The sequence below is a fragment of the Balaenoptera musculus genome, chromosome 18 (genome assembly GCF_009873245.2).
Source record: "Balaenoptera musculus isolate JJ_BM4_2016_0621 chromosome 18, mBalMus1.pri.v3, whole genome shotgun sequence".
NCBI lineage: Eukaryota > Metazoa > Chordata > Mammalia > Artiodactyla > Balaenopteridae > Balaenoptera > Balaenoptera musculus.
The window spans coordinates 77635022-77655887 of NC_045802.1; the positions used below are offsets into that span (position 1 = coordinate 77635022).

General features: G+C 47.1%; 2 protein-coding genes across 8 annotated transcripts in view; one reads left to right on the forward strand and one right to left on the reverse strand.

Annotated features, from left to right (window-relative positions):
• ARHGEF7 (Rho guanine nucleotide exchange factor 7) overlaps nt 1-20866 on the forward strand; it is a 133619-nt gene that overhangs the window by 9891 nt on the left and 102862 nt on the right. For 5 of the 7 annotated variants that reach the window (XM_036831778.1, XM_036831781.1, XM_036831782.1 and 2 more), the window contains exon 2: nt 18517-18603. In XM_036831778.1, the coding sequence (XP_036687673.1) occupies nt 18517-18603 (87 nt within the window). Of the gene's footprint in view, nt 1-18273; nt 18335-18516; nt 18604-20866 lie in introns of those variants that run through there. The other 2 variants (XM_036831788.1, XM_036831786.1) reach the window with 2 other exon arrangements.
• LOC118884259 (tigger transposable element-derived protein 1-like) lies at nt 13605-18219 on the reverse strand. The gene is made up of 3 exons (XM_036831789.1): nt 18214-18219; nt 16608-16611; nt 13605-16390 (listed from the first exon to the last, which is right to left on the reverse strand). Exon 3 carries the CDS (start codon nt 16356-16358, stop codon nt 15030-15032), a length of 1329 nt encoding a protein of 442 aa, XP_036687684.1. The 5' UTR covers nt 16359-16390; nt 16608-16611; nt 18214-18219; the 3' UTR covers nt 13605-15029.

Consider the following 20866-nt stretch of genomic DNA (forward strand, 5'->3'; position numbering starts at 1 on the left):
ACAGTAACTATATTTTGTTGGGTGTGAGTCTTAAGCACCCTGATTATAAATTGTTAAAACGATATTCTGGGAGTGAGAGAGAACTCACCCTGCATATGATTTAAGTCTTTTGTTGGCTGTAATAGAGCTTCCACCTTAGGAAGATAGAAAAATAAGGGCAAATTAAACCCACAGCAACTAATAGACAAAAGAGAACAATAAAGGACAGAATGGGAATGGGTGACGTGGAAAACAGAAAATTACTAGAGAAAACCAACAAAACCAAGAGCTCATTCTCTGAGAAAAATCAATAAAGTTGATGAGCCTCTTAAACTGGTCAGGAAAAATAGAGAGAAGACACAAATGACCAATGTGAAGAATCACTATAGATTCTACAGATGTTTAAAGGGTAATAATGGGATATTATGAACGTTTTTATGCCAATACATTCTATATCTTAGATGAAAAGTACAATTTCCATGGAAGACACAGACTACCAAAGCTCATTCAAGAAGAAACGGATAACTTCAGTAACCCTGTATCTACTACAAAATTTAAACTTGTAGTTTAAAAGCTTCTCATAAATTCCAGGCCAGATGGCCTAACTGGTGAATTCTACCAAGTAAGACTTATATCCAGAATGTATAAGGAACTCTCAAGACTCAATAATAAGGAAACAGTCAATTTAAAAAATGGGCAAATGTTTTGAGCAGATACTTCACCAAAGAAGATATACAGATGACAGGCACATGAAAAGATGCTCGACATTATTAGTCACTAGGGAAATGTAAATTAAAACCACGATGAGATACCACTACACACACCTATTGGTACAGCTAAAACTGGAAAGACTGATCCTACCACGTGTTGGCAAGGATGTGGATGGGCTGGAACTCCCATCCACTGCTGGTGGGAATGAAAATTGTACAGCCGCTTTAGAAAACGGTGTTTCTTGAAATATTAAACACACATCAACCAAATGATTTAGCAATTCCATTTCTAGGTGTTTACCCAAGAAAATCGGACTTTATTTTTAAATAGCCACAAACTAGACACAACCCAGATATTTTCAACTGGTATATGGATAAACAAAGTATCGTATTTCCATAGAATACTACTCAGAAATAAAAGGGAATGTGCTATAGCGTGGGTAAAAATTATGCTGAGTAAAGAAGCTAGGAAAAAAGTTCATACTGTATGATTCCCCTTATGTAAAATTCTACAAAAAGGCATCATAATCTGTAGTGACAGAAAGCAGACCAGTGCTTGCGTAGAGACACTCTGAGGGCCAAAGGAGTCCTTTGGGGGGTACGGATGTTCATAATCTTGATTCTGGTGATGGTTTCACAAGTGCACACGTGTCACAACTGCTCCAACTGTACACTTTAAGTATGAGCAGTTTACTGTACGTCGATCACATCTCAGTGTGTGTTACATGACAGTTTCACCCTGCGTGTTGTGCGTAGTGGAGCTTTAATTCATTTTACTGCCAGCCCTCTACTTCTGAACCTGATTGTTCAGAAAACATGTACGGAATTTTAAAGTGCAAGTATACTTAACCTCGTTGCCCAAGAGCTCACTTATTTATCTGTTTATCTTCTCATCAAATCTGTATCAGGTGTCTACTGTGGTTCAAGGATTGTGCTGGGACACTTAACGATTAACAAAAATAGACTCGCATACCATCTAGTGAGGGAGAAGCACGTTAAAGATACCGTTTGAATTTGCTTTACAAATTGAGATACACGCTCTGAAGGCGAGGAACAGATTTCTCAAAGTGTGTAGCAGAGGAAGCTGATTTACACCTGGCAGATGGGGACGGGTGGTGTCTCAGGGAAGGTCTCCTCCAGAAGCAGTACATGAGTGGGCTCTGGCGTGAGTAGAGGGGGTGTGTAATTAGAGGAGCAGTGGGGGACGTCTGGGTGGCCACGGTACCGAGACCGAGGGAGAGCTCAAGTGCTCCTGGAGAGACAGCCACGGGCCAGGCTCCACAGGACGTTGAGTGACTTTTGGTTTTAAAGGTTTTTTAGAGTTTTAAAGGGAAGGATGATGTGATCAGTTGCAGATTTTGAAAACAGTACTCCAAACTTTCCAGTGTGGGAAATGGATTAGATGGGGCCCAGAACGGATGAGGAGAAGAGCGTTATTCACTTCTTAGTGTGGTCCATTGAGAGCCAGCGGGAGCTGGGATTGGGATGGACACCGTGCTGCCAAAACCACGAAGATGGCGGGGGAGAGGGTGAGGGAAGGCAGGCAGCGGGGCTCCACGGCGGGTCCACGGTAACTCCCGGGATTCTGGCTGCGCACCGGGATGGCTGGCGGAGTCACCTGTGTGAGCAGGAGCCTGGCCTGGGGCCTAGGCTTGGAACAAGAAGGTCATGAATGGATTCAGTGCCGAGGGTGCTGAACTGGAGCTCAGAGAGGACACTTGGGCTGGGTATAAATTTGGGAGTGACACCATAGAGATGTGAATGCAAGTGTGGGGTGGTGAGATTTCCCATGGGGAAATTACAGAGTGAGAACTCCAGAAGGCCTTGGGGACTCGGACGTGGCTGGCCAGGCAGTGTGGACGAGCCTGAGGGGCTAAGGAAGGTGGCGGTTAAGTCCGGGGGGAGTGTGGTGACCTGCAGTCAGTGGAGGAGGACGTCCAGTAGACTGCGAGAGGCCAAGGGAGCGGGCTTCAAAACCCCAAACCCAAAAAGCGTAGGCAGTGTGCTTGAAGGGAAGAGGGCTCTGTCACTGATCATCCTGGGACAGCGGGCACGCCTGCACGCTGCTGGGCAGGCCTGGCTGAGCGGTCAACCCAGTCATTCGTGATCTTAGCAAGGGTGCCTGTGCTCAGGTAAAGGGGGGAGTGTGAGCTCAGGACAGACAGAGGGGCTGGGGACGGGGTGTTGGAACGGGGGCAGCTGCGGACACGGAGGTTGGGGAGCAGGGAACGTTGGAGTAGAGGGTGGAGCGTGAGAGAGTGGGGGACAGCTGGGCACCCACAGAGGGCCCGCTGGACGCAGGGATGTATGAATTTACAGCGAGTTTTCACGTTATGATGCTCAGGAACTCGGAAATTTTGTTAAGAGGAAGTTGACCTTCAGCTGTTTCTTTCTTGATAAAGGAGACTCTAGAAAACTCTATTTCTTTCAGTGGCTTCAGGAAAGTATATCTATGGTGTTTTCCCCCTCATTTCCTACCTGTTTTAACATGTGTTCAAGTCCAGAGAGTGTGTTGAGACTAAACAGTGGTGACTCTGAGCCATCTGAGGCTTCCGTCTTGTCTTAAATGAATTAACGTCAGGTGTTTAATCTTCTTTGATTCATTTTACTTGCCCCTTTGATTCATTTTACATTCATGAATGGCTTTAAAGGTAAAGATGGGGACGGGGCTGAGAACTTACTGCTCTAGGCTGTCTCTCTGTTTTGCCGCTGACATTTGAAAGCCCAGATCTGATGGAGGTAAGGCCTTTTAGGGATGTCAACGTATAATTTTTAGAAAGTTCAGGTTCAAGTTGAGGACTATTTGTTTTATAATTTTATGAATATACACACATCTCTCCTGGGATTTGCTTTCTCTTTCTCATTTAGAAAATGCTCACAATTAGTTACATATCATAATAAAAGAAGGGAGATAAAGGTAAATCAAGTAGTGTTTATGGGGAATATTGTCCCTAAATAACCACAGTAAATGTAAGCAGTGTTTAGCTTTTGGGTATTATTTTTCCCAGTCAAAGCAATAAAACCCACACTATTCAGCCTGTCTCCACGTGTGGGGAATGGAAGCTCACCAGCTATTTTTTCTCCTTAATCCTTTTGGAGAGGATGGTGGGGAGAGTATTATTGGGAGCGGGGGTAGGGAAGGAAGAAGTCTCTCTCTCTCTCTCTCTCCTTCTCACTGAGGAGCTTATGGCTTGAAAATTTCTGGGTTGGGATGGTTTTCTTTTTCTTACAGCTGCAAGTGGCATAGCTGCCCAACAATTTTTTGTATAAAAATGTTTACAATTTTATGTAAAAATGTTAGTGAAATTACTGATATCAGAGTTAGCAGTACCTGCATTTCAAGTTGTTTTCAAGTAATGTATTATTTAAATTGAGGCACTTAAGGAGGAATCCTTGAAATATTCATATTAGGGTTGGGAGGAACTATAGCTATATAGCTTTCCATCGCTTTGTCCCTTTGGCTTAGGTGGTTATGTGGTTCTTACACTTGAGTGTGCCCAAATGCGCCTGGCTGGCTTGTGAAAATACAGACTGCCGGACGCCACCCCAGAGTTTCTGATTCTGCAGGTCCGGGTGGGGGTGAGGATCGGCGTTTCTCACAAGCGTGCAGGTCATGCTGATGCGGCTGGTCCAGGGGACGCATTTCAGGACCACTGACGGCCCGCTGAGCTCCTCAGCCCAGGAGTACCGTAACCTGCGACCAGCCAGATGGCATGCATGGCGCTTTCAGAAGACGGGAGACCGAGGTGTGGTCACCTGGGGGCTTTTCCACCGGTGAGCACGGGCTGCTGGCCTACCTGGATGTGCCCCCATGCTTGGGAAATTTCCTAACCTAGTGCCTTTTAGTTCAGGACAGAGCAGACCCCATGGTGCTTCTCTATGGGCTTTTGGGGCATTGAAACATGGAGGTGGAGAGCCTGGAACGAAATCCTGCCTTGGATTGGAAGGGGCGATTGGAATTTATCTGGAAAAGGGCATTCCTCATGTTTCTTTATATCTAGAAAATTGTTGCATAAAACAGAAGAGAGGGACTTCCCTGGCAGTCCAGTGGCTGAGACTCCGCATTCCCAATGCACGGGGCCCGGGTTCGATCCCTGGTCAGGGATCTAGATCCCACAGCCGCAACTCAAGAGATCTCACATGCTGCAACTAAAGATACCATGTGCTGCCACTAAGACCCGGCACAGCCAAATAAATAAATATTTTTAAAAATATACAGAAGAGAAACACCATCTGTATTGAGGCCAAGCTCAGGAGGCTTGTATGAGATTTGATGAATGTATTATTTAAGTTGAGGCACTTAAGGAGGAATCCTTGAAATATTCATATTAGGGTTGGGAGGAACTATAGCTAAATAAGATGATGAGTCACTAAAAGCTACCGAAAGATATGGAGACACCTGTGGGTAAGGGTTCTCTTTGAAACTACGGCTTTCGGGGGAGGGGTAAATCACCCGCACTGATGAGCTGTGGGTGGGGGGCATCTGGGTCCAGCGAGTAGGTCCGCTGAGCTGTGCCTCCGTCCCGTGCTGCACCCGGGGGCCGTGGGCCTAGGGTCCTTAAACTGGGGCCCTGCTTCTCTGCAGGTCTGCAGGGTCTGCGGCACATGCTGGCCTTCCACCGCCACCAAGGACGTGCGTCTTGAGTTCATTCTAGTCTATGCTTTTCAATTCAGTAGCCAACTAAGAATTCACTTTGTCACTGAATACGGAGAAAACAGAGACGGTTTCTGGCAACCTCCCCGACCCCTACCCACGTCCGGCCACAGGATGCTGCTTTTCTAGGTGTCGTGGCGGAGATGAGCTTCAGCGACCGTCTCCTCGCAGTGAATGAGTCTGGAATCACCTGACAAGGGTTTTCAAGCCGCCATCAAAAAAGGCTTCAAAAACAGATTCTCTTGAGACAAGTGGAAGAATAGGAGATCGCAGCAAAGAAAGAGGGCTTATGAAAAAGAAACATAGGGAAATTACAGCGCTGAAATACAGAATAACTGAAGTAAAGCTCACCGGCTGGGCTCAGAAGTCGAGTGCAGAGGACAGAAGACAGCATCTGTGGACGTGGGGACGGAGAGGAAGCAGGCTGAAGGAGGGGATGCGGTGAGGGCTGAGCCTGCCTCACGAGGCCGCGGGGAGACAGCTAGCGGACCAAGGACAAGCGGCAGCTCCGGCGGCGCCCTCCTCACTGCTTTCCCTGTCCCGCGCTCCCCGTGTGTCTCTCAGCTCTGAAATGGCACAATCACGGGAGGGCCTCATCGGCTTGTTCCGGCCCCTCTGTGAAACTTAGGACCCGGGCATAAGGCAAGCCTGTCCCCAGGCAGGCCTCGCGGGCGGCTGTACAACGTGCCAGCCGCCGACAGGAGCTGAGGGCTGGGGGAGCCGGCCAGCTGGTTCCGGGAGCCCCGCTCGAGGCAGCGATCTTCCTTAGTGACAGGAGACGGCGCTGAAACCAGAGCGCTGGCTCTCGGCGGCGCCCGGCTGACCGACGCCTGATACACACAGAGCGAAAACGGAGCCCTGGACGCCGAGCTGGCGGTCCTCGGAGAGCTGGGCAGCAGCCGGGCGGCCGGCCTCAGACGGAGCCGGCGGTAACAGGATGCATCCGTCAGCCGTGACAGACAGGGCTTAAGGGTTTATGGTAAAACCCAAGAGCGTCTTTTATGTCACTGTAATGTTTTGTCTATGGTGATTATATTTCCAAATGTTTTTCAGCACAGTTCCTGTCTCAAATATTCAGTTCTCATATGAGACCGATTATATTACTTTCCGGTTCTAGGTGCTGTCAGTGTCATTCACCTTCACTTCAGGTAGCTATAACCAAGTGATTCTGGTACCGAATTAGTGTCATAGGCACAGGCCCTTAATTAAACCATTAATTCACTGAACCAGTGATATACTAAGTGCTTGTATATGCCAGGTGTCGAGATGTAACACCATCAAACAGACTGCCTGTGGAGCAGACATTTCACGGCACAGGGAGGTATTCTGGACGCATACATAGTACACAAGTAGATTGCACAGCATGTTAGACAGTGATAGGGCCATGGAGAAAAATGGGGGGGATGCCAGCAATTAGGGTGACGTTGCAGTTTTACTTCTGGTAGGTAGGGTAGGCGTTACAGAGAAGTGACATTGGAACAAAGACTTGATGTATATGAGCAAAGGCGTGACGTGATTATTGGGGAGAAGGGAATTTCAGGTGGAGGGACTAGGCTGTGCAAAGGTCCTGAGGTAGGAGCCTGCCTGGCAAATTCTGGGAACAGCAGAGGCCACTGTGAGTTGGGGGAGAGTAGCAGCTGGCTGACGAGGTCAAGGAGGGAACGAGGGGACAGACCGTGCAGGGCCTGCTCAGCCATCATAAGGACTGACTTTAAAAAAAAATGAGTAGACCTTATTTGCAGTTTTAGGTTTCCATAAAATTTAGCAGAAAGTACACAGAATTTCCATCCACCCCTCTCCACTTTCCCCTATTATTAACGTCTTGTGCTAGTGTGGGACACCTGTTATAGTTGATGAAGCAGTACCAATACATTATTAAGTAAAGTCCATAATGTACGTTAGGGTTCACTCTGTGCTGTGCAGTCCGTGGGTTTGGACATGACATGTATCCATCATCACAGTGTCACACAGGATGCTTTCACTGCCCTAAAAATTCTCTGTGCTCTGCCTGTTCATCCTGCCCTCTCCCCTGGTCCCTGGCAACCATTGATCTTTTTACTGTTGCCATAGTTTTACTTTTTCCAGGATGTCATATTGTTGGAATCGTACAGTGCGTAGCCTTTTCAGATTGGCTTCTTTCACTTAGTAACATGCACTGAAGTCTCCTCCATGCCTTTTTGTGGCTCATTTTCTTTTATTGCTGAATGATCTTCCATCTTCTGAATCCACCACAGTCTATTTATTCATTCCCCTACTGAAGGGCATCTTGATTACTTCCAGCTTTTGGCAATTATAAATAAAGCTGCTATAAACATTTGTATTCAGGTTTTTGCGTGGACACGTTTTCAACTCATTTGGGTAAAGCAAATTTACCCAAGAAGCAAGATTTTTGGACCTTATGGTAAGAGGATGTTTAGTTTTATAAGAAAGTCTCTTCCACGGTGTGGACCAGTGTGTATTCCCATCAGCAGCAGATGAGGGTTCCTGTTGCTCCACATCCTCGCCAGCACTGGGTGCTGTCAGTGTTGGATTTGTGTCATTCTTTTTTTTTTTTTTAAGGATTTTTTTTTTTTTGATGTGGACCATTTTTAAAGTCTTTATTGAATTTGTTACAATATTGCTTCTGTTTTATGTTTTGGTTTTTTGGCCGCGGGGCATGTGGGCTCTTAGCTCCCCGACCAGGGATTAAACCCACACCCCTTGCACTGGAAGGTGAAGCCTTAACCACTGGACCACAGGGAAGTCCAGATCTGTGTCATTCTAATGGGTGTGCAGCAGTGTCTCACTGTTCTTTTAATTTGCATTTCCCTGATGACATATGATATGGATCTTTTCATATGTTTAGTTGCCTTGCCATCTGTATATCTTCTTTGGTAAGGAGACTGTTCAGGTCTTTTGCCCATTTTTACATTGGGCTGTCTGGTTTCTTACTGTTGAGTTTTAGTAGTTCTTTGTATGTTTTAGATACAAGTCAGTGATTGGATGTGTGTTTTGCAAATGCAGTTTTCGTCCAGTCTGTGTCTTACCTTTTATTCTCTTAAAGGATTTTGGCTATTACTCTGAGTGAAATGGGGGGCTTTTGAGGGTTTTGAGCAGAGGAGTGATGTGACAGGCAAATTATAAATGTGCAGGGAGATGTTCCAGCTATAGTAGTATGGAAGAAATAGAATTCCTGAGTATGCATTGGCTGCCTTATCTTTAACTAATGAAGGTCAGTTTTTCTAAGTGATCGTTTGAAAATGTAGTTTTGAACTACATACTGCTCCACATCTTACTCACAGCTACGGCCCTATTTCAGCGGGTACTCTGCAGGTGCTTAAGAGCTCCGGGAGGTAACAAGCTTTTTATCACCTTTTTATTACTCACACTTAATATGAAGTCTCGACTGGCTTCTTTCATGCAAGAGGCTTTTACAGCACAAGCGTTCCAAGCTGTGGTTGCCTGCTTCCCCTGCCATTCCCTCTGGGGAGGGTCTTGGCTGCTATTTACAGAGAGGCACACTTGCCAGTGAGCGTCCGCAGCTGTTTCCTCTCCCCTTATGCATGTTCCTTCCTCTGGTGAAGGCTCCCTTTCGCTTCCCAGCCTCTCTCCAAAGTCAGCCAGCCCTCTCTGCGCGCCTTCAAACCTCCCACATGCTAACGTGTGGGTGAAAACAGAACTTTCTCCAAGGTGGTCAGTGTCCCGTCTTCTGGCCCAGAGGCTTTAACTTGCCTTAAATGCAGCTTCTCGGGCTGTTTAGAAATGAAAGACAGGTTCTTTAGCCGGGAGGGCTGGGTGGGCACGAGGCAGGGCGCTGCTCCAAAGCTCCCACTGCTGCCCCTGGCTTTACTGTGTGGGAAAGGGTGGAGCATGCACAGCGAGGTAAACCAATGGGGTGGCAGGCCGCACAGGCCCCGCGCAGACATCTGAGGACACAGGTGTCATCGGTACAATCCCAGCAGTGGCTGCGGGGACAGGACTTGACATTCTGCCTTGAGGTGTCTCGGTCAAAGGTAGGAGGTTGGGTTGTCCGTGAGGCAAAGAGCAGACCCGTGAGACCTGCGGCCACCAGTGCCCCATGCTCCTGGGGGGCGGGGCTCCTCTCCTGGGGGTATTCTCGCCCCTACCTGCTGCACTGACACTGCAGAGGTACATGGTACCCTCCCATTGGAGACTACGAGCCTCTCTACAGGCTTTTCCACCAATGGACACAAGCAAAGACGTCGGTAGCCATTCTGAAATGTGCTCAGGAGGAGAGGAGATGGATGTCAAAGGACCAGAAACACTGCAGAAATTGAGCTTAAGAAGAAAGTAAGCAGTGGCTCAGATTTACAAAATACGTTTCCGTTGGGCTGAAAGCATGAGAATGAGAGGAAAAAAGGGATGATTATTCCATATGAACAGGCGAAACTTCAGTTAAGAAAAATCTCTGATTACAAGGCCCAATCTGAGTTGTCTTAGGACTTCGTACTCCTGTTTCCCTGTATCAAGAGCCTTCAGAGGTGTGAGAAATGGCGCCTGCCTAAGGAAGGCGCGAGCACGAGTGACGGCCTCCCCGCGCACCTCTGCGCCCCAGGTGTCTGGATCACAGCCACCACAGGGCACGTGCTGTTTTCAAGACTGCTCTCATTCGACGATTACTACACACCTGCCTGTTTTGAGCTAACATTACTGGGAGAGCAAAACACGAATGCAGTGGAGAAGTTTAACCTAGGTAGTCTGGTGAAAGTTTATGCCCACATTTAAAAAAAATCCATTTTTGGCATTGGTATCAATTTAGGACTGTCGCTACCATCTCTGAAGGACTTACAATGTGCTTTTGGAGCTCGTGGGAACCGAGCCTCGGGGGACACCCGAGCTAATTTAAGCCACGCTGTCTTGCTGGCCCGCCTGCCCCTGACATCCCCCATGTCTGGGATGGCTGAACTTAGTGCATTCATATTTCTGATCACCCTTTATGGCTTGCCTAGCTCCACGCTAATGGATGACATCTTTATTTTTCCCCAGACGACCGTAGCATCCATACAGGAGCTGGGCTTTGGGATATATTGAAGAAGGGAAGCCAAAGAAAAATGTACTTTATGAAAAGCTTAAATGTTTTCCAGTAAACTACTTGTAACCCCAGGCCACACACTTTGGGAGCTAATTTACTACCTGGTATTTAGCTGCCAAGTCCTTGAGCTCTCTGCTGGATGCTTCACTGTTTTCCATGGATTTGGAGGAGGAGCCCCGTAGCCTCCAAGTGAGCTCTGCAGACCTCTGCCTTCACTCCCCTGAAACTCTCTGGCTGCAGAGTGAGCAGAGAGCTATGGACAAGTGTGATCCCTGATCAGGAGACAGCTGCACTCTAGTTAGAATAAAGCAATGGCTACCAGGTCATTACATTCAGTGCTAATTAGACTTTTAGGTGGTGAATTTAGGATTTTAAGCATAGCGTTGCATATTGGCATGGCGTGGTGGAGATCTGCCTCACAAGGACCCCAACACACTGACAGCTGGGCTCTCCAAAGAGGACTGTTTTCTAATGGGGAGGCACCTTGACCTGCGAGAACATTAGATTGTTCTTTTAAAAAATGTATTTATTTAATACTTTCATGTGGTACAAAATTCAAAGGGTACCAGAAAGTAGAGAGTGCAAAGCAAGTTTCCCTTCTCCCCTCTGTCCTCCGAGCCCCGGGTCCTCTCCCTGGAGGTAGCCCCTGTTATCCGGCATGTGCTTCCAGAGACAGGGCATGCATTTCTTTTATTTATTTAAAAAATTTTTTTTTCTTTTAATTAATTAATTAATTATTTTATTTTTGGCTGCATTGGGTCTTCGTTTCTGTGCGAGGGCTTTTTCGACTTGTGGCGTGCGGGGGCCACTCTTCATCGCGGCGCGCGGGCCTCTCAGTGTCGCGGCCTCTCCCGTTGCGGAGCACAAGCTGCAGACGCGCAGGCTCAGCAGCTGTGTCTCACGGGCCAGTTGCTCCGCGGCATGTGGGATCCTCCCAGACCAGGGCTCGAACCCGTGTCCCCTGCATTGGCAGGCAGACTCCCAACCACTGCGCCACCAGGGAAGCCCCCATTTCTTTTATTATTTTTAAGATTTATTTTATTATATTTTATTTTTGGGTGCATTGGGTCTTTGTTGCTGCACGCGGGCTTTCTCTAGTTGCGGCGAGCGGGGGCTACTCTTCGTTGCGGTGCGCGGGCTTCTCATTGTGGTGGCTTCTCCTGTTATGGAGCATGGGCTCTAGGCGTGCGGGCTTCAGTAGTTGTGGTGCACGGGCTTAGTTGCTCCGTGGCATGTGGGATCTTCCCGGACCAGGAATCGAACCCGTGTCCCCTGCATTGGCAGGCGGATTCTTAACCACTGCGCCACCAGGGAAGTCCCAGGCCATGCATTTCTGAACACCCAGGCACATCTTCTTCTTGCTTTTTTTCTTTAAACACTAAGGCAGCATGTCCTGCATACTGTTCCCCATGTTGCTTGTCCCACACCTACTGTAACCAGGAGGTTGTGACATCAGTATATAAAGCTGACTCTTTGTAAATGCTGTGTGGTAGGCTGGTGGTCTGTTCTGTTGCAGGACTGTAATTGACCTAATCCTTTCCCTAAATTGTTTCTCATCTTTTGCTGTGACACTGTTTTCTGTTTTTAACCATACCACCAGGAAGCTCACTGGGTTAGGGTCCCAGCAGAAAACAGACGGCATGCTAAACAGAAATGGTTGAAGAGAGTTTAACAAAGAGACTGTTTACAAAATGAGGGCAGGGATAAGGACATGGAGGCACCCTGGGAAGTCACCAGTTCAGGCCACCACTTCTGGGAACTAGGCTCCTGAGCAGCTGAGGGCTGGGACAAGCTGCAGTGGTTTTCTGTACTCTCCATCTTAAGTGTTGCAGTAACACTGAACCTATGTAATTCTTTGCTTGCTAGAACTGCCTATTCTTCTTCCTCAGTTTTGGAAACTAAAACTCTAAACTCCTTCAGACGTGGAGAGAAGGCAGCTCCTCCAGTTGGCACTTTATTTGGACTGAGGGTAGAGCTGGCTGTCCCCGGCGTGCAGTGGGTGGTAGAAAGGAGTTGAGAAGGCGGGAGCTGGGCATCTGCGGAGGCCTCTGAAGTCTGGCCTTAACATTGCCTTGTGATTTAGTTTGTAGCAAATTCTCAGAGTGTCAGACACACCCCTTGTCCAATATTGAGTAAAAAAGCCATATTTCAAAGGAAAATCACAATGGTTTGGGGGCTGTCTATGCCTCTGCCTGATTAAGAGTTTTTGGCGGGAAGGCCTGGAGTTTATTATCGTGGCAAGTTTGGGAGAGGATTTCTGGAAAGCGCATGGGGCAGGTGTTGGTCATCTGAGGCCAGAGCTCCTCTCTGAACACATCTGGAGATGCACTGAGCGGAGCTCGCCTTCAGGTTGTGAAGGCTCTGGTGACTGTAAATAAAGCTGCTGTGAACATTCTTGAACATGGCTTTTTCTGGCCATATGTTTTCATCCCTCTTGGGTAAACACCTAGGGGAGGAATTGCTGGGGCTTAGGTATGTTTAACTTTGCAAGGAGCTGCCGGTTTCCCAAGCACACCACCTGACATTCCCACTGGTCATGCGTGGGAGCTCCAGTTGCTTCCCATCCTTGCCAACGCTCAATACTGTAAGCCTTTTCCATCTCACCGCTCTGGTGGGTGGGTAGTGTTATCTGTGCTTTTAATTTGCATTTCCCTGATGACTAATGATGCTCAACACTTTTTCATGTGCTCACTTACCATTCATACAGCTTCTTCAGCAAAATATGGTGGGGGGGGGAGCTTTTAAATATCTCCTTTTGTATCATCATCGCTCCAATGCATTTTTTTCCATTGCAGCTTCACCCATGATCTCAGTTGCCCTGATTATTCACCACTCTTGAAAACATGATGGACTTTTCAAGTGTCACACCCTTGACAATGCAGTCTCATCTGCCTCTTCACCCTTTCGTCTCTGACTCGGTTGTCACCGTTTGGGGTGGCTAAGCCTCTGGCCTGCCCTGTCTGTGGCACCAGGGTCCTGAGCATACACCTGTGTGGCTGCACTTGCCACACTGTGAGCAGGTCTTCCTCACCGAGGGCAGGGGCTGTACCCCCCCCTTCTTTGCAGTCACAGTACTCATCACACGATCTGGCAGGAGTCTAGGTCCAATATTGTTGAACCAATTTATTATGCATCTCACCCTCCCAACAGCCCTGTTGACAAACGCTGAATGTGTCAGGCTTAAACCGGGGATACAGGTGTAGACATAGAGGGGTCAAGTGGCCTGCTCGAGGTCAGTATGTGTGTTACAGTTAGGAACTACTTACCATAAAGTTTTGACTCTTTTACATTACAGTTCTCCAAACAGGTATGTTGCTTTAGGTGGAGTTCAGGATAGTTTTAAGGGAATCCATTTCCATTTCTAGGTCCTCAGCTTGCATCCATGCTCAACTAAAACCAAGGAGCCAGAGCAGCTGTCTCTGAGCAAGGAGAGCATCACGCTGGTCCAACTGTCCCACCTCCCCTTTCACAATGGCCTTCACCCACTTCACCCTTTGTTGTCTTCCTGAGGTGCACACTGCCAGGTGGAAGGCCTCCCAGCTGTCACAAAGGGTCCTGGTGCTGGGAGGGGAGTGACTCTGATGATTGCATGTTGCAGCTCAGGGTTGTACTTAGCTTTCACAGAAATTGAAGGAGACTCCAATCAAGCTGTTGGCTGATGATTTTAAGTTTTTATTTATGACAGATTATATCTGGACGTTGGCTATGTAACTCAGAAGGCTTCAAAGAATCATCCTAACAAAACTCCTTCCATTTCCATGTGCTTATTTTTATGAACAAGGTTTCTCAGTTTTTGCATTAAAAAAACCCCAAGATAGGAGTAGAATTGGCGCTGCTCCATATCTCTTTCCAGCAGTAAGTGATGATTATCCATGGGTAAATGAACTAATTAAAAAAAAACCCTATACATCTCATGAAGATATATATTTCCAAATAAAATTTGCATTTTATATATAATAATTTTTATCAAGAACTGTAACGTATGTTTCCATCGTTTGTGAACTCACAGTAGCTGTGTCGACTCAATTCAGAAGAGAAGTCATAACAATTAGATCCTTATGGATCAATAATTTTAAACGTAGAGTCGATTACATTATTTGTGGTAGTTACATTCTACAAGGGCACCATGACCACTGAATTAGCAACTACTGAACCATTGTTCATGGAGAAATACAGAGTTAGTTTCCTTTGAACCTCTGGTCACAACATCTGGTCAACCAGTCAATACATAATCTTGTTTTTAGGTGTATTTCTGTTTAAAGATAGCTTATTTAACATATATATATATTTACAAATAATTACATGCAGTATATCTTTATAATAAAACACCATCTCAATTACAGCATTACGTAATGTAGTCTACCATAGTGTGACTGTTCTAATTTAGCTCTTCCATTCAGTCACATACACAGTACACATGTTCACTGCTCACATACACACGCAAATACACACTGTATATTGGATAGTACAGCATAATGCAAGAAAGAAAGCCCCCCCAAAAGCATTAACCAAAGATTAAACATTTAAAATTTATGGAAACCACCTTACTGTTGATGGAGCCACAGGACACGTGATGGGGCAGTGCACGGTGGGGTTAAACCTTGTGACCTCGGCTTGCCGTACGGGAACAGAGGGAGAGTCAGGAAGGAAGATGTCAGGGAGGGTGGCCTGTGAGATCTGGCAGCTCTGCCTCAGGAGTCTGGTTTTCCCAGTTGGGTGACGGTGTCAGCAACTTGCCCTCCCAATCTGGCTTGAAAAACTGCTTCAGCCTCACCCGCTTGGCTTTTTGCCTCAAATCTTTAAGCGTTTCGGCATAAGGGATGAACGCGGTGGAGGTAAGGCGCTTAAACATGAGACTGCGTTCGGGCACAGGGTCACACTTTTCCATGTCATTGAAAATTTTTTCCAAGGCAGAATTCCATTCTGCTATTTTGGCTGCTGTGAGAGGGATGATTCTTGGAGTCTCAGGCTGACTTTCACCATCCTCGTCATCACTAACTCCATTGCCTTGTTTTGCGATCTCGTCCAGGTCTTTGTTGGTGGGTTCTACTGCCGCTTCTGCCAAAATTTCCTCCACATCGCCTTCCTTCATGTCACTGAAACCTTCTCCACTTATCTGTTGTGCAATATGCATTATGTTTTTGACACTGCTTGTTATATTTTCTGTAACACCTTCAAAACCTTCAAAAATTTTCACACAGTCTGGCCAAACATTTCCCCAACAATTGTTGATAGTAGCCTGCTTGACGCTGTCCCAGGCTGTGCTGATATAATCAATAACATTGCGTATGGTGACTGACTTCCAGTAGTCCATCATGGTGGTCTCCTCATTGGCACTGAGAGCCTCAAAAGCCTTGCTATAAAGCTCCCTGGTGTAGTGTGCCTTGAAAGCTTTTATCACGCCCTGATTGAGGGGTTGGATAAGAGATGCTGTGTTTGGGGGTATGAAGAGAACTTCTATGTCAGGGTGGGCATTTTCGAGTTCTTCACGGCAATGAACTGGGGCATTATCCAAAATTAATAAAACCCTGAAGGCAAGGTTTTTGCCATGGAGATAACGTTCAGCTTCTGGGATGAAGCAGTTGTGGAACCAATCCCAGAATATTTTGGACGCCATCCATGCTTTTTTGTTCCATCTCCAGTGGACTGGCATACGGTTCAAGTTTTTCCCTCTAAGTGCTTGTGGGTTTTGTGCTCTGTGTACCATAAGGGGTTTGCACTTAAAGTCACCCTTGGCGTTTGCACATAATAGCAAGGTTGCACAGTCTTTGAATGATTTAAAGCCAGGAGTTTTGGAGGCCATTTGCATTACATAGGTTCGTTTGCCAACATTCTTGTAAAATAAGCCAGTTTCATCAGCGTTGAAAACCTGCTCTTCCATGTAACCCTTTTCATATATAATGCTTAGCAGGTATTTTTTAAATTCTTCTGCAGCCTCCTGATCCGTAGAACCTACCTTGCCTGCAAGTTTAACATTTTTCATGTGGTATCGCCTTTTGAATCGTGCAAGCCAGCCTGCACTAGCTGAGAAGGGTTTAACATTTTCTTGACCCTGGGTAACATGACCGTAAATTTCTTTGGCTTTCAGCCTCACAACAACGCTGTCCACTACACTCTTTTTATTGCTTGTCATCTCATGAATCCACAAATTTAGTTGCTTTTCCATCTTTTCCATAGCTCCATCACGCACTATAGAGGTTACTTTAGCACTTTCCGGAGCGGCTTCACGTACAGATCTGCGAATATCCTCTTCCTTTTTCTGGATGTACCGTATTGTTGACTCATTAACATTGAATTCTCTGCCAACAGCGCTATAACTCAGGCCTGAGTGAAGCTTATCTAACACACGTATTTTCTCTGTAAGGCACATTACAACCTTCTTGCGCTTAGGAACGCCAGACAGTGCTTTAGCACTACGCTTGGGGGCCATTTAAAACAGTGCAATCACCAAGAAAAAGCAAAAAAAAAAAAAAAAAAAAAAAAAAAAAAGGGAAAAATGGGGCACCAGTGGAGTGAAAAGGACATTTGCTTACATTATGAGCTACAAGAAGATAGCAGAGCATGGCCTTGTTCAAATTTAGCTGGGAACGTGTGCATAAGGCAGTTCAAATTTTTTGCTGCTTTGCACATGTCTATAAATGACTGAGAAAGTGCCGCAAATACGGATTTTGGGGTTACACGTAAATTTTATCGAGTAGGCGAATTTGCAAATACAGAATCCGTGAATGAGGATTGACTGTATTTGTATGCAAAAACAGTGTGAGGGAGGAGTAAAATGGACTAGAAGGCAGCTTTGGTTTTGCTGTTCCGCTCTCAAGTTCCACTGAAAAAAACAAATCTGTTCAGTATTTGGAGGGAAATATGCTGGCACTTCTAAGAATTTTTAAACTGTAGAGTAAAAAAAGTGTCACTTCCTCCCTCTTGGCACTGCTCAACACCCTGGTTTTCTTTTGTAGTTTTAGAAGACCTGACCACTTTGCAATGAAACTGCAGTACTCCTGAGAGAGGCCTGATGGAATGTCGTGATTTCCCCCTAGAGGACAGAAGGACAAAAATGTCTTGAACGTCCCCAAATGCTAGAATTCTGGATGATACTTTAGTGTAAAAAGTCTTCACATGCCATTCAGAACAACGACAAAAAGCTCTTCCGAGATCTCAGGCTTCTCCCTTGATTGTTCTGTGTAACTGGTGCCGTCCCTGGTTTCCTTTGTTTCTTGCCCTGGGAGGCTGTCAGTAACTTCTTACACGTGTGGCCGTGGCCTTTACAGCCCTGCCTCGGACCAAGCACCAGACAGTCTGCAGGAGCCCTCGCTGCTCTTCACCTGTGATGGAGGCTGCATTCGCCACAATCTCTCCCCAGCTGACTTTTCGCTGACGAGTGACCGGCTATTTTGGTTAATCACTGATGAAGCACATGGTCTATACGTAGTAAAAGAAAACACTGCGCTTTAATCCCAACCGGCATAATTTACGTCGCTAATTGTTTTAAGTCATCGTATTAGAATTCCAGCTCCACTCTCCCCGAGCCGGGGGCGGGGAAGAACTGAGAAAACAACAGGTTCTCAACAGCCCCTTCGTGGTTGCTTCAAGCGGCGGAGGCCAAGCTTTCCCGGGTCCCTCTGGGCGGGGCGGGCTGCGCCTGCGAGGCCGCTTCGGAGGGCGAGCGCCGGGTGCGGGGATGGGGAGTCCGCGCGTGAGCCGGGCCAGGCAGGCCGCGTCCGAGGGCGAGCGCCAGGTGCGGGGAGGAGAGGTCCGCGCGTGGGCCGCGCCAGGTGGGCCGCGTCGGAGGGCCAGCACCAGCTGCCGAGGGAGGAGGCCGCGCCCTCACGGCGGAGGACCGGAAGAGGTCGCGGGCGGGGCTTGCCGGGGCGCGGTCTGAAGACGTCACTTCCGGCGCCGCTCCACTTCCTGGTGAGGGAAGGGGGCTGAGATTGGTGCAGCCCGGAGGAAGGAAAAAGGGTGAGGAGAGGCGGTGGCCGAGCGGGCGGGCGCTGGGGGCGGCCGGGCTAGCTCCGGGCCGCCGGGGCAGCCCGCCCTGGTCGCTCGCGCGGCCGGCACGCCCGCCGGGGCCGCGTCGCGTCCCCCTTGGGGCGCCTCCGCGGCCTGCCCGCGGCGCTCAGCGCCTGTGCTCTGTGTTGCAGGTCTACCCGGAGCCCCGGAGCGAGGGCGAGTGCCTGAGCAACATCCGCGAGTTCCTGCGAGGCTGCGGGGCGTCCCTGCGCCTGGAGGTGAGTGGCGGGGGCGCCGGAGCCGGCTGGGCGCTGGGGCGCGAGGCGGGAGGGCGTGGTAACGGCCCGCAGCGACGGCGCCCGGGGCCCGGCTCGCGGGTCCCCCCGGGGCGACTACGGGCTCAGGGCAGGGAGGAGCCCCACATTTTGCCCGCTGCAATGGGGAAAAGTGGTTCCAGTAGCTCGTGGTGCAGGTGACAACACGTTTTCGACAGCCGTTTGTTGGGCAGGGGCGCTTTCTGACTCCTTGGTACTTGCCTTAGCTTTAACTCTGCCCTAGGGATTCTCGGGGGACCCGCATCCAGGTGTGGGTCAGCCGTCAGAACCCTAAGCAGGTGATCAGGCGGAGCCAGGAGAAATAAAATGGGCCCCCAATCCTCCAAGTGTCACTCCCTCTAGGTGGTTTTTACTCTGACAATTGATGTTTAGGTTAGGGACATGTTAATCTATGTCTTGGGGCGTGGGTGTCATTTCCATGTTGCTTAGGATTTTGTCACTGTGCTAAATATAGTCTTTCAGTAGCAGCTCTCTGGGAATTTCTTTTTCATCTTATGTTACCATGTGTGATTTTTCTTAATCCTGGGGTAGGGCTTTAGATCAGAAATCTAGCTGCTTTTTTATTTGGAAATTACAGACTAATGAGGTTCTAGTCAGTTGGGGGGTTTAAATCTTACCTTTTCTACCTGTAGCTTTACCACTCTATGCCTTTGTTTCCTTATCTGAGTACTGAGATGAATTATACCAGGCTCCTAGGCAACAGTATATGAAAGCATCTCCAACAGAACCATAGCAGTTTCCCATCCTAAAAGAACAGTCTCTTAGGTTTCTTGGGAAATAAATGTAGAAGTCGTCAAATCTGTGAGGTAAGGCTATATGGAAAGCTTGTCTCTTGGTTGAAGTTTGATACAGAGTAAATTACTGTCTTTGTGAGTATGATTGGAAACACTAAGTTGGTAGCATTTGATGTCTGTGAGGAAATCATGTACAGATAAGTGAAAATGCTCAGAGGAGAGTCCAAAGTGGAGATGGTTGCTGTTTAGGCGTGGGAGAGACATTGTTTCAGAAAGGTCTTTTCCTCTGCTGGGTGGGCTTTGTCGTTTTATTATTGAGTTTCCCTGTTAGGCTGTGATAATAAACGCTTGTAGCAGTTTTTGCTTTTTTTGACCTTTGTTGAGGAATTTTATTATCCCCTTCAAACTATTGAGTTTTGTTTCTCATTAGACTAAATTTGAAACTCACTTTGCACATTGATTATAATCTGACACTTAAGTGTAAGATTTTTCTAAGAAGGTATTGTTTTAAAGAAAATTGAACGTAAAAAAACGCAAAACATCTCATCCTTAGTTTTCCAAAGGTTGCTGTTGAAATTTTATATAGCTGCTATTTTTAAAAATTGAGTTTATTTAAAGATGTTCTAGAAGAGACTTTGTTCACTAACACATCCTAAGCATCTAGAACAGTGCTTGGCATATAGCAGGCCTTCAATAAATATTTGTGATTGACTGATGATCTGGCAGTTGTAGTTGATAGTAAAGGTTTCCTTTTGTATAAAAAAACCAAGTATGACTTATTTTGTGCTATTTAAATATCTCTTCCAGTAAATTTACAATAGAGGCAAGTTTAATTAACATTCTTTCAAGCTCAGTTATAAGTTAAACTTTAAAACTTTCAATGAAATAAGAGGTAATAATTTAAAAAAGCACATCGGAAAGCTCATACATTGGTTAGTCACTGTGAAAAAGGAGCTCTGTACGGTATGGACTCAACTTGGGCTTCCAGACTTGTAATCTGTGATGTGAAGGGACAGGCCTGTTCGCTGAAAGACAGCCTCACACATGGAACACAGTGTGGCGGACGGTTTCCCAGTGTTTTTAAAGAAAAATACATGGAAAGGGAGTGAGGAGGGAAGGACTTTGCTCTTTTGAAACACTTTGTAGCTCTACACACTTCATTTTCACAAAATGCTGGAAGACAAGAGACTGACAGGAAAGCTTTTTTTTTTTTTTTTAAATATTTATTTATTTATTTATTTATCTTTGGCTGCATTGGGTCTTCATTGCTGTGCGCGGGCTTTCTCTAGTTGCAGCGAGTGGGGGCTACTGTTCGTTGCAGTGTGTGGGCTTCTCATTGCGGTGGCTTCTCTTGTTGCAGAGCACGGGCTCTAGGCGTGCGGGCTCCAGTAGTTGTGGCACGCGGGCTCAGTAGTTGTGGCGCACGGGCTTAGTTGCTCCGTGGCATGTGGGATCTTCCCGGACCAGGGCTC

Coding starts and splice junctions, on each gene's coding strand:
- LOC118884259 (XM_036831789.1), bottom strand. CDS start 16,358: ATGAAAAATGTTAAACTTGCAGGCAAGGTAGGTTCTACGGATCAGGAG.